General features: G+C 54.2%; 1 protein-coding gene across 1 annotated transcript in view; it reads left to right on the top strand.

Moving 5' to 3' along the window:
* Positions 1–4,646: 4,646 nt before the first annotated feature.
* LOC130308286 (uncharacterized) overlaps positions 4,647–14,253 on the top strand; it is a gene marked incomplete at its 3' end in the record, with an annotated part of 35,567 nt that continues 25,960 nt past the window's right edge. Inside the window, exons 1-2 of the mRNA XM_056552240.1 lie at positions 4,647–5,326; positions 8,398–8,511. Coding sequence (XP_056408215.1) covers positions 5,209–5,326; positions 8,398–8,511 — 232 coding nt within the window. The remainder of the gene's footprint in view (positions 5,327–8,397; positions 8,512–14,253) is intronic.

Here is a 14,253-nt window from a genome sequence, read left to right as displayed (position 1 = left end):
CACCTGACACCCCTCAACACCCAACCTACACCTGACTCCCTGTAACACCCAGCCTACACCTGACACCCTGCAACTCCCAACCTGCACCTGACGCCCTGCAACACCCAACCTACACCTGACGCCCTGCAACACCCAGCCTACACCTGACTCCCTGCAACACCCAACCTACACCTGACTCCCTGCAACACCAAACCTACACCTGACGCCCTGCAACTCCCAACCTACACCTGACACCCTACAACACCCAGCCTACACCTGATGCCCCGCAACACCTAACCTACACCTGACGCCCTGCAACACCCAACCTACACCTGACGCCCTGCAACACCCAACCTACAACTGACGCCCTGCAACACCCAACCTACACCTGACGCCCTGCAACACCCAACCTACAACTGACGCCGTGCAACACCCAACCTACACCTGACGCCGTGCAACACCCAACCTACACTTGACACCCTGCAACTCCCAACCTACACCTGACGCCCTGCAACACCCAACCTACACCTGACGCCCTGCAACTCCCAACCTACACCTGACGCCGTGCAACACCCAACTTACACCTGACGCTCTGCAACACCCAACCTACACCTGACTCCCTGCAACACCCAACTTACACCTGACGCCGTGCAACACCCAACCTACACCTGACGCCGTGCAACACCCAACCTACACCTGACGCCGTGTAATACCCAACCTACACCTGACGCCGTGCAACACCTAACCTACACCTGACACCCCGCAACTCCCAACCTACACCTGACGCCCTGAAACTACCAACCTACACCTGACACCCCGCAACACCCAACCTACACCTGACGCCCTGCAACACCCAACCTACACCTGACGCCCTGCAACTCCCAACCTACACCTGACGCCCTGCAACTCCCAACCTACACCTGAGGCGCCGGAAACTCCCAACCTACACCTGACGCCCTGAAACTCCCAACCTACACCTGACACCCTGCAACACCCAACCTACACCTGACACCCTGCAACACCCAGCCTACACCTGACGCCCTGCAACACCCAACCTACACCTGACGCCCTGCAACACCCAACCTACACCTGACGCCCTGCAACACCCAACCTACACCTGACACCCAACCTACACCTGACGCCCTGCAACACCCAACCTACACCTGACGCCCTGCAACACCCAACCTACACCTGACGCCCTGCAACACCCAACCTACACCTGACGCCCTGCAACTCCCAACCTACACCTGACACCCTGCAACTCCCAACCTACACCTGACGCCCTGCAACTCCCAACCTACACCTGACGCCCTGCAACACCCAACCTACACCTGACGCCCTGCAACACCCAACCTACACCTGACTCCTTGCAACACCCAGCCTACACCTGACACTCTGCAACACCCAACCTACACCTGACGCCTTGCAACACCCAACCTACACCTGACGCCCTGCAACACCCAACCTACACCTGACGCCCTGCAACACCCAACCTACACCTGACTCCCCGCAACACCCAGCCTACACCTGACGCCCTGCAACACCCAACCTACACCTGACGCCCTGCAACACCCAGCCTACACCTGACGCCCTGCAACACCCAGCCTACACCTGACGCCCTGCAACACCCAGCCTACACCTGACGCCCTGCAACACCCAACCTACACCTGACGCCCTGCAACACCCAACCTACACCTGACTCCCCGCAACACCCAGCCTACACCTGACGCCCTGCAACACCCAGCCTACACCTGACGCCCTGCAACTCCCAACCTACACCTGACACCCCTCAACACCCAACCTACACCTGACTCCCTGTAACACCCAGCCTACACCTGACACCCTGCAACTCCTAACCTGCACCTGACGCCCTGCAACACCCAACCTACACCTGACGCCCTGCAACACCCAGCCTACACCTGACTCCCTGCAACACCCAACCTACACCTGACTCCCTGCAACACCAAACCTACACCTGACGCCCTGCAACCCCCAACCTACACCTGACACCCTACAACACCCAACTTACACCTGACGCCCCGCAACACCTAACATACACCTGACGCCCTGCAACACCCAACCTACACCTGACGCCCTGCAACACCCAACCTACAACTGACGCCGTGCAACACCCAACCTACACCTGACGCCGTGCAACACCCAACCTACACTTGACGCCCTGCAACTCCCAACTTACACCTGACGCTCTGCAACACCCAACCTACACCTGACTCCCTGCAACACCCAACTTACACCTGACGCCGTGCAACACCCAACCTACACCTGACGCCGTGCAACACCCAACCTACACCTGACGCCGTGTAACACCCAACCTACACCTGACGCCGTGGAACACCTAACCTACACCTGACACCCCGCAACTCCCAACCTACACCTGACTCCCTGCAACACCCAACTTACACCTGACGCCGTGCAACACCCAACCTACACCTGACGCCGTGCAACACCCAACCTACACCTGACGCCGTGTAACACCCAACCTACACCTGACGCCGTGGAACACCTAACCTACACCTGACACCCCACAACTCCCAACCTACACCTGACTCCCTGCAACACCCAACTTACACCTGACTCCGTGCAACACCCAACCTACACCTGACGCCGTGCAACACCCAACCTACACCTGACGCCCTGAAACTACCAACCTACACCTGACACCCCGCAACACCCAACCTACACCTGACGCCCTGCAACACCCAACCTACACCTGACGCCCTGCAACTCCCAACCTACACCTGAGGCGCCGGAAACTCCCAACCTACACCTGACGCCCTGAAACTCCCAACCTACACCTGACACCCTGCAACACCCAACCTACACCTGACACCCTGCAACACCCAGCCTACACCTGACGCCCTGCAACACCCAACCTACACCTGACGCCCTGCAACACCCAACCTACACCTGACGCCCTGCAACACCCAACCTACACCTGACACCCAACCTACACCTGACGCCCTGCAACACCCAACCTACACCTGACGCCCTGCAACACCCAACCTACACCTGACGCCCTGCAACACCCAACCTACACCTGACGCCCTGCAACTCCCAACCTACACCTGACACCCTGCAACTCCCAACCTACACCTGACGCCCTGCAACTCCCAACCTACACCTGACGCCCTGCAACACCCAACCTACACCTGACGCCCTGCAACACCCAACCTACACCTGACTCCTTGCAACACCCAGCCTACACCTGACACTCTGCAACACCCAACCTACACCTGACGCCTTGCAACACCCAACCTACACCTGACGCCCTGCAACACCCAACCTACACCTGACGCCCTGCAACACCCAACCTACACCTGACTCCCCGCAACACCCAGCCTACACCTGACGCCCTGCAACACCCAACCTACACCTGACGCCCTGCAACACCCAGCCTACACCTGACGCCCTGCAACACCCAGCCTACACCTGACGCCCTGCAACACCCAGCCTACACCTGACGCCCTGCAACACCCAACCTACACCTGACGCCCTGCAACACCCAACCTACACCTGACTCCCCGCAACACCCAGCCTACACCTGACGCCCTGCAACACCCAGCCTACACCTGACGCCCTGCAACTCCCAACCTACACCTGACACCCCTCAACACCCAACCTACACCTGACTCCCTGTAACACCCAGCCTACACCTGACACCCTGCAACTCCTAACCTGCACCTGACGCCCTGCAACACCCAACCTACACCTGACGCCCTGCAACACCCAGCCTACACCTGACTCCCTGCAACACCCAACCTACACCTGACTCCCTGCAACACCAAACCTACACCTGACGCCCTGCAACCCCCAACCTACACCTGACACCCTACAACACCCAACTTACACCTGACGCCCCGCAACACCTAACATACACCTGACGCCCTGCAACACCCAACCTACACCTGACGCCCTGCAACACCCAACCTACAACTGACGCCGTGCAACACCCAACCTACACTTGACGCCCTGCAACTCCCAACCTACACCTGACGCCCTGCAACACCCAACCTACTCCTGACGCCCTGCAACTCCCAACCTACACCTGACGCCGTGCAACACCCAACTTACACCTGACGCTCTGCAACACCCAACCTACACCTGACTCCCTGCAACACCCAACTTACACCTGACGCCGTGCAACACCCAACCTACACCTGACGCCGTGCAACACCCAACCTACACCTGACGCCGTGTAACACCCAACCTACACCTGACGCCGTGGAACACCTAACCTACACCTGACACCCCGCAACTCCCAACCTACACCTGACTCCCTGCAACACCCAACTTACACCTGACGCCGTGCAACACCCAACCTACACCTGACGCCGTGCAACACCCAACCTACACCTGACGCCGTGTAACACCCAACCTACACCTGACGCCGTGGAACACCTAACCTACACCTGACACCCCACAACTCCCAACCTACACCTGACTCCCTGCAACACCCAACTTACACCTGACTCCGTGCAACACCCAACCTACACCTGACGCCGTGCAACACCCAACCTACACCTGACGCCCTGAAACTACCAACCTACACCTGACACCCCGCAACACCCAACCTACACCTGACGCCCTGCAACACCCAACCTACACCTGACGCCCTGCAACTCCCAACCTACACCTGAGGCGCCGGAAACTCCCAACCTACACCTGACGCCCTGAAACTCCCAACCTACACCTGGCACACTGAAACACCCAACCTACACCTGACACCCTGAAACTCCCAACCTACACCTGACGCCCTGACACTCCCAACCTACACCTGACGCCCCACAACACCCAACTTACACCTGACAGACCCACAAAACCCCCACCTATCCTTTTGTGGGGAATCTATGGCCCTGCTTTGAGGTTTCTGTCAGAGAAGGGAGAGCAGATGCCCGCTGCTTTAGCTATATAGACCCTCAGTAGCATATTGAAGCCAAAACTAATGCCACAAACAGCAAGAGAATGGGGGTGGGGGGGCTAGAAAAGAAAGGGGCATAAAGCCTGAATGGGTAGAGTCGCTGCACATGGATCAGGTGTATATACAGGTGAATAAATAAACTCATAATACCTGCCCCTGCCCATACATCCTATGAGAGCGCCCTCCCCTGATCTGGAAGACTGGGCCATCCTTATGTTACACGGACAGCAGTTCCCTGACCTCTGTACCATCAGGATTATCCCCCATGTTTCTTTTTGCAGGAGCCTCTGATGTTTGATGACGTGGCCATATACTTCACCCCAGAGGAGTGGGGGAGCTTAGAGGAATGGCAGAAGGAGCTGTACAAGGAGGTGATGGTGGAGAATTACCACACCCTCTGCTCACTGGGTAAAAACAATCTCTACTTCTGGGGAGTGAGCGCCGGGTCCAGAGATCGAGGGCAGCGCCCCCTACAGTTGGGCCCTTTCCCCTGTGACTGTACAAATTACGGCCCACAAGGTAGTGGGGGTGCAGTGGGGAGTGGCACTATTACTGCATCAGAGTGTAATGTTCACATGTATGGACAGAATCATAAACAGCAGGTGTGAATTGGAGCTAGTACTTGACACACTTCTCTAGTCACAGCCGCAGTCCTCCCAGTACCTTCCTTGGCCTGCCAGGAGGGGTCAGTGACAGCTTCTTCCCTGACGGGAGGGATCAGTGACAGCTTCATCCCTACCAGGAGGGGTCAGTGACCGCTTCATCCCTGATGGGAGGGATCAGTGACAGCTTCATCCCTGACAGGAGGGGTCAGTGAGAGCTTCATCCCTGACGGGAGGGGTCAGTGACAGCTTCATCCCTGACGAGAGGGGTCAGTGACAGCTTCTTCCTTGACGGGAGGAATCAGCGACAGCTTCTTCCCTGACGGGAGGGATCAGTGACAGCTTCTTTCCTGATGGGAGGGGTCAGTGACAGCTTCTTCTTTGACGAGAGGGGTCAGTGACAGCTTCATCCCTGACAGGAGGGGTCAGTGACAGCTTCATCCCTGACAGGAGGGGTCAGTGACAGCTTCATCCCTGACGGGAGGGGTCATTGACTGCTTCTCTGACGAGAGGGGTCAGTGATATCTTCATCCCTGACGGGAGGGGTCAGTGACAGCTTCTTTCCTGATGGGAGGGGTCAGTGACAGCTTCTTCTCTGACGAGAGGGGTGAGTGACAGCTTAATCTCTGACAGGAGGGGTCATTTACAGCTTCTCTGACGAGAGGGGTGAGTGACAGCTTCATCCCTGACAGGAGGGGTCATTTACAGCTTCTCTGACGAGAGGGGTCATTGACAGCTTCTCTGACGAGAGGGGTCAGTGACATCTTCATCCCTGACAGGAGGGGTCAGTGACAGCTTCATCCCTGATGGGAGGGGTCAGTGACAGCTTCATCCCTGACAGGAGGGGTTAGTGAGAGCTTCATCCCTGACAGGAGGGGTTAGTGAGAGCTTCATCCCTGACGGGAGGGGTCAGTGACGGCTTCATCCCTGACGGGAGGGGTCAGTGACGGCTTCATCCCTGATGGGAGGGGTCAGTGACAGCTTCATCCCTGACAGGAGGGGTCAGTGAGAGCTTCATCCCTGACTGGAGGGGTCAGTGACAGCTTCATCCCTGACGAGAGGGGTCAGTGACAGCTTCTTCCTTGACGGGAGGAATCAGCGACAGCTTCTTCCCTGACGGGAGGGATCAGTGACAGCTTCTTTCCTGATGGGAGGGGTCAGTGACAGCTTCTTCTTTGACGAGAGGGGTCATTGACAGCTTCATCCCTGACAGGAGGGGTCAGTGACAGCTTCATCCCTGACAGGAGGGGTCAGTGACATCTTCATCCCTGACGGGAGGGGTCAGTGACAGCTTCATCCCTACCAGGAGGGGTCAGTGACAGCTTCATCCCTGATGGGAGGGGTCAGTGACAGCTTCATCCCTGACAGGAGGGGTCAGTGAGAGCTTCATCCCTGACGGGAGGGGTCAGTGACAGCTTCATCCCTGACAAGAGGGGTCAGTGACAGCTTCTTCCTTGACGGGAGGAATCAGCGACAGCTTCTTCCCTGATGGGAGGGATCAGCGACAGCTTCTTCCCTGACGGGAGGGATCAGTGACAGCTTCTTTCCTGATGGGAGGGGTCAGTGACAGCTTCTTCTTTGACGAGAGGGGTAATTGACAGCTTCATCCCTGACAGGAGGGGTCAGTGACAGCTTCATCCCTGACAGGAGGGGTCAGTGACAGCTTCATCCCTGATGGGAGGGGTCATTGACAGCTTCTCTGACGAGAGGGGTCAGTGACCTCTTCATCCCTGACGGGAGGGGTCAGTGACAGCTTCTTTCCTGATGGGAGGGGTTCAATGACAGCTTCTTCTCTGACGAGAGGGGTCAGTGACAGCTTCATCCCTGACGGGAGGGGTCATTTACAGCTTCTCTGACGAGAGGGGTCAGTGACGGCTTCTTCCCTGATGGGAGGGGTCAGTGAGAGCTTCATACCTGATGGGATAGGTCAGTGACAGCTTCTTCTTTGACGAGAGGGGTCAGTGACAGCTTCATCCCTGACAGGAGGGATCAGTGACTGCTTCTTCCCTGATGGGAGGGGTCAGTGACGGCTTCTTCCCTGACGGGAGGGGTCAGTGACGGCTTCTTTTCTGACGGGAGGGGTCAGTGATGGCTTCTTCCTTTATGGGAGGGGTCGATAATGGCTTCATCCCTGACGGGAGGGGTCAGTGACGGCTTCTTTCCTGACGGGAGGGGTCAGTGACGGCTTCATCCCTGACGGGAGGGGTCAGTGACTGCTTCATCTCTGACTGGAGGGGTCAGTGACAGCTTCATCCCTGACGGTAGGGGTCAGTGATGGCTTCATCCCTGATGGGAGGGATCAGTGACATGTATGGTCAGGTGATTCCTCCTCTTCATGTGTGTTCAGGTGATTCCTCCTCTTCATGTGTGGTCAGGTGATTCCTCCTCTTCATGTGTGGTCAGGTGATTGCTCCTCTTCATGCGTGGTCAGGTGATTCCTCCTCTTCATGTGTGGTCAGGTGATTGCTCCTCTTCATGCGTGGTCAGGTGATTCCTCCTCTTCATGCGTGGTCAGGTGATTCCTCCTCTTCATGTGTGGTCAGGTGATTCCTCCTCTTCATGTGTGGTCAGGTGATTCCTCCTCTTCATGCGTGGTCAGGTGATTCCTCCTCTTCATGCGTGGTCAGTTGATTCCTCCTCTTCATGTGTGGTCAGGTGATTCCTCCTTCATGCGTGGTCAGGTGATTCCTCCTCTTCATGCGTGGTCAGGTGATTCCTTCTCTTCATGTGTGGTCAGGTGATTCCTCCTCTTCATGTGTGGTCAGGTGATTCCTCCTTCATGCGTGGTCAGGTGATTCCTCCTCTTCATGTGTGGTCAGGTGATTCCTCCTCTTCATGCGTGGTCAGGTGATTCCTCCTCTTCTTTATTTGGGGCAGGGATCCCCATGGTGAAGTCTGAGCTCCTGTTACTGATTGAGGGTGGAGAGGAGCCATGTGTTCAAGGTCAGCCAAGATGGGAGAAGCTGGGATGTGAACCAAGGGCCACCCCAGGTAAGAGCCCAGCAAGGACTTCCACGTGTGTGCTGCACGCTGCATTTCGCTTGTGCTGTTTCACTCACTTCGTGTTTTGTGTTTTGCTCACTCTGTTTCGTCACGTTGTTTCGCTCACTGTGTTTTTTCACGTTGTGTTTTGTCACGTTGTGTTTCGTCACGTTGTGTTTCGTCACTGTGTTTTGCCACGTTGTTTAGTCACGTTGTGTTTCACTCACTTTGTGTTTTGCTCACTCTGTTATGTCACGTTGTTTCACTCCCTTTTAGGTTTTGCTCACTGTGTTTCGTCACGTTGTGTTTCGCTCACTCTGTTTTTTCATGTTGTGTTTCGTCACTTTGTGTTTTGTTCACTGTGTTTTGTCACGTTGTGTTTTTCGCTCACTCTGTGTCTTGTCACGTTGTGTTTTGTTATGTTGTGTTTAGCTCACTCTGTGTTTTGTCACGTTGTGTTTCGTCACTCTGTTTTGTCACGTTGTGTTTCGTCACTCTGTTTTGTCACGTTGTGTTTCGTCACTCTGTTTCGTCATGTTGTGTTTCGCTCACTGTGTTTTGTCACGTTGTGTTTTGCTCATTCTGTGTTTTGTCACGTTGTGTTTCGCTCACTCTGTGTTTTGTCACAATGGCCCTCATTTACAAAGACTGGAGTGTCGGTTAGGTTTATTTTTTTTTTTTTTTTTTCCGAATTCAAAAAAAAGTTTATTAAGGACCAATAGTAATACAAAAACATTAGGAACGTCATCCGCCAAGATATACATCTTCTGACAGGAAAGCATATGTAAACAATTCTGCATGAGATGGCAGCAATACATTGACAATGAGGAGATACAAATAAAAGCAGCAAATAGACCAATGAGGAGTCCCAGGAGCTACGTCTCCCAGTCATCCCGTACACAAGAAAGGGACGTGTAGCAGCCAATGCAAAAAATAATAATAAGAAACAGGAGAGCAAGTAAACCAGCATAATCAAGCCGGGTAAACAATAAATGATCAGTAGGTGGAATATGGGCAAGGAAAGACACTATAAGCCCGTAACATATCAACTAAATCAAACAAAAACAACAACGAAAAGGGAAGACTAAACAACACAAACCGAAGAAAAGAGAGACGGAGAGGGGAAAAAAAGGAAAAGGGCGGACATAGAAGGACACACTGGGGGAAAGAGGGAGGGGGAACTCGGGAAAGGGAGAGGAACTCTACCGTGGAGAGGGACCACCAGGGCCAGGGGCGTCCAACCAGTTCCCAAAAAGTGCGTCCACAGGACCCCACCTCAAGGGGACAGGTGCAGGGCACCGCAGGCGGGGGAGTCCAAAAACGCAGACCACGGCATCCAGCGCAGCAAAAAATGCTCCGATTTGGACGCCGTCTCCGCCATGCACTCCTCCATCCCATGTATATAGATTACTTCACGGACCCAGTCAGAAACTGTCGGGGGTTGGGCAGATTTCCACTTTCTAGGTATGACCCTACGTGCCGCGGAGAGAATACACACCAAGCCCGCCTTCAAGGATTTGATCGAGCCCGGGAGCATTGACAGCAATACAGCCTGTGGGGAACAGGGAACAGCAATGTCCGTCACCCTCTTAATGATCTCCAGAACCCCCTACCAAAATGGGAGAAGAAGGGGGCAGTCCAGCCAAACATGAGACATGGTCCCGGGAGAAGCGCCACACCTCCAGCATACATCTGAGATGGAGGGATAAAAGCGGTGCAACAATGCAGGTACATGATAACACTTTAAAGTTGGTCTCTTGTAATTTCACCGAGACCGAGGCACCATGACAAAGGGCATAAGCCTTGGTCCAATCCTGCCGGGCTAGAGTGCAGCCCAACTCCCGAGACCATCCCCCCTGATGAGCCAAAGGTTTAGAGCATTTATGATCACGTAAGAGGGCATAGAGAACAGAGACCAAACGACCAGGGGGGTCAGTACCCAAACAGAGGGACTCAAAGGGGAGCGGGGATCTATGAAGGTCCAGTACCTGCTTCCAATTAGAGTAAAAATGGGCAAGTTGCATATATTGCCATAAGTGAAGGGGAGCGGGGGAACCACCTGGAACTATCTCCGCCAATGATTTAATGGAGCCCGAGTGTAAAACGTGGGCGCAAACAAAGACCGTCCCCCTGACCTTACCCAGAAAGGGACCGGCTACAGCACCCGGGGTTAAATCGGGGTTATCACGAAGAGGCGTGAGGGGGCCGTTGGGGCGCAGGAGACCCATCCTGTCAAAAAAGCGATGGCACACCCGGAGCACAGACCGCGCCACAAATGGGAGGCTCGCCATTCGAGAGGATGTCCAATACGATACTCGCAGCCAGGGGAGCGAAGTGAGCGGGACAGGTGTCAAGAGGGTCTCCAAGCGCACCCAAAGCTTCCCCTTAGAGTGGTGGAACCAATTCAATATTCTCGTGGCTACCGCGGACAGGTAATAGAGAAAGGGGTCGGGGAGAGCCAGACCCCCCTCAGACTTAGGACGCACCAGAGCACTCCGAGCCATACGATGGCCCACCGGACCCCACACATATTTAGTCCACATTCTATCCAGGGCAGTGAAGAATGTGCGGGGGAGGAGGACAGGGATAGTTTGAAAGAGATAGAGAAGACGAGGCAAAAGATTCATTTTGATAATGTTGACCCTCCCAATCCAAGAAAAGTCACGTCTGTCCCATTTAGTCAGGTCAGAGGAGAAAGAGGAGAGCAAGGGGCTAAAGTTCAAGTCATATGTACGGGTGAGATCATTGGGGACCTGGACCCCTAGGTATGTGATAGAGGAAGTAGCCCATCTAAACTGATATCTACTTTTAAGGGCCGAGACCCCTATCGGGCCAAGGGAGACATCCAAGGCTACACTTTTCGTCAGGTTCAACTTGAAGTTACTAAACTGACCATAATCAGAGATGAGCGATAGGAGGGCCGGGAGACTGGACTCAGGGGACGAGAGGTATATTAAGAGGTCATCCGCGAAAGCTGCACATTTAACCTCCTCGCCACAGACCTTGACACCCCTCACCTCCGTGCTCTGTCTGATTGCCTGGAGTAAATGTTCCATAGCTAACACATAGAGAAGAGGGGACAGGGGGCAGCCCTGCCTAGTACCATTACGTATAGCTATAGGGGTAGACAGGGACCCGTTAATGTGTACCCTAGCCTGAGGACTTGTGTATAGTGCAAAAATGCGTTGTAGCATCAAAGGGCCCAAACCCAAATTAGAAAGGACCCCTCGCAGGAAGCCCCAAGCCACCCTGTCAAAGGCCTTCTCGGCATCCAGGGATAGTAAAATACAAGGAATGTGAGAGACCTGGGCATGATGCATCAAAGAGAAAGTCTTCAAGGTATTGTCTCAAGCTTCTCTGGTAGGTACAAAGCCCACCTGGTCCGGGTGGACGAGGGCCCCCAGCAAGGGGGACAAACGCTCAGCCAAGAGCTTTGCGTACAGTTTAGCATCAACGTTTATGAGGGAGATCGGTCTATAACTCTGACAAAGGTTGGGGTCCTTGCCCTCTTTAGGGATGACCGTAATAAAGGCCTGTAGAAAAGATTGAGGGAAAGGAGAGGCATCTGAAACCGCATTAAAGGCCCCAAGGAGGCACGGAGACAACTCTGTAATAAGAAGTTTGTAAAACTTCGAGGTATAGCCATCAGGGCCAGGAGCTTTGCCGGACGGCATGGACTTAACAGTCTCCATTACCTCCTCCAGGCCAAAAGGGCGCTCCAGATCAAGAAGCGACTGGGGAGGGAGGGTGGGCAGCTTGGTCCTCCGCAGGTATTCTAAGAGAGCTGGAGGGAGGTCACCCGAGTCAGGGGTCTGAGAGTCCAGATTATAAAGGTCAGTGTAATAGGAACGAAAACAGTCTAAGATCTGGGAGGTCAGGTGGACCAGGGAGCCTGAGGACGACTTAATGGAGGGGACATGAAGGGCCGCCCTTTTATCCCGCAGTGCCCTAGCTAGCATCCTACCCGCCTTATTACCCCATTCATAGTACACACTAGAGCAAATCTGAGGGTATCTGTTATGTTGTTTATCTATCCGCACCTGTATCTCCCTCCGGACCGCAAGTAACTCACGGTAGACCTCCTCCGAGAGAGAGGATTTATGCCGAGACTCCAAAGAATTTAGTTGAGCGAGAAGGTCTCGCAACTTCTGGGATGCCTCCCGCTTAAGACGGGCACCATGTTTAATAAGTACGCCTCTAAGCACACATTTCAGCGTTTCCCAACGGCACTGAGGGGATGTGGGATCGCTGGCATGATCCAGAGTAAAATTAGCAATCGCTGCTCTCAGATCAGCCAGACACAGCGAGTCAGAGAGGAGTGATTCGTTAAGTCTCCACATAAAGTCTCTCCTCGGACCATTCGGCAGTGATATGTCACAAAAAAACGGTGCATGGTCCGAGAAAACAATGGAACCAATGAAGGAGAACAGTACCTGAGGGAGAAGACAGTGACTAACAAAGATATAGTCCGGCCTAGTGTATACTTTACAGGCGTGAGAATAGAAAGTGTAGTCACGTGTGTCTGGATGAGCCAGTCTCCATGGGTCCATCAGTTGCATAGAGTAGAGAAGTCGTCGGATCCTATTGAGCTGAGCATGAGACATGACAGAGGTCCCCGAGGAACAGTCTAAGGAAGGAAACAGAGAGACATTAAAATCCCCGCAAACCATCAACACCCCCTGGGAGAACACGGTCAGGTCATCCAACACTGTACGCAGGAAGGACAGCTGGCCACTATTCGGGGCATACACATTGGCAATCGTGTAAGTCCTGCCTTGAATGGAGCAGGTAACAAAAACATAACGGCCCCCCTCCCCCACCCTGGAGTCCGACACCTGCAATGATAGAGACTTGTGGAACAATATGGCTACACCCTTAACCTTCTGACTAGGGTCATTACTCTGGTAGCACGTAGGATAATAGCGGTTTCGAAGCACTGCAGCATGATCCCGGAGGAGATGCGTCTCCTGAAGGCAGACCACCATAGCCCTCTGCTTGTGCAGAGAGTAAAGAATCATGGCCCAGACCAGCTATACCCAGCGGAGAGAGCGAGGAGTCAGCAGAGAGCGGGGACAAGGGTCAGGGGAGATAAGGGACGGGATTAGAGGACCACACAGACGGGGGACAAGAAAAACACAACACCGGAGTAGGAGAGAAGGGATAAACAAGGAGGGGAAAGAGAAAGGGAAAACAAGGACGGCAGAGGGGAGGGAGAATCAACGACAAAGAGAACACTCAGGGGGAGAACAGGTACAAAAACCAGGACAAAAACAGCAGCTCAACAAACGGCTGCAAAGGTGGACTAAATATATAGAACGAGGCTAAGCACAGGCAGGGAGTAATCCTGCCTCAACCTATTGGGGGCAAAGTGGAGACAGAAGCATCACAACAGGAAGAAAAATGCCAGAAAAGAGAGAGGAGCCCCAGTGACCGGCACGGGGAGAGAGGGTAGCAAAAAAGAAAAGAGAGAGAGAGGTAGCGGAGGGGAGGGCATGTACGGGAGGGAAACAACCAGGCAATGGCTACAGCTCGGCCACATGGGCCTGTGTCACCCGCACCTAAAATAGAGAAAAAAAATAAAATAAAATAAAAAAACCCAGTGAGACAGCGTAAATAGCACTATACACAGGCATTATCATAACATCAAAGCACAGGTAGACAGCGATCAACCCTCTCGGAAACCTCCCGGCCTCTCTGCAGAGCCAGATCTGGTGCGATGGCGGCGTCGAGAGCGTTGGGGCCGCGGGGAGA

This window comes from Hyla sarda, unplaced genomic scaffold (genome assembly GCF_029499605.1).
Source record: "Hyla sarda isolate aHylSar1 unplaced genomic scaffold, aHylSar1.hap1 scaffold_1475, whole genome shotgun sequence".
In the NCBI taxonomy this organism is placed as follows: Eukaryota; Metazoa; Chordata; class Amphibia; order Anura; family Hylidae; genus Hyla; species Hyla sarda.
This window is presented reverse-complemented; position numbering and strand designations above follow the sequence as displayed.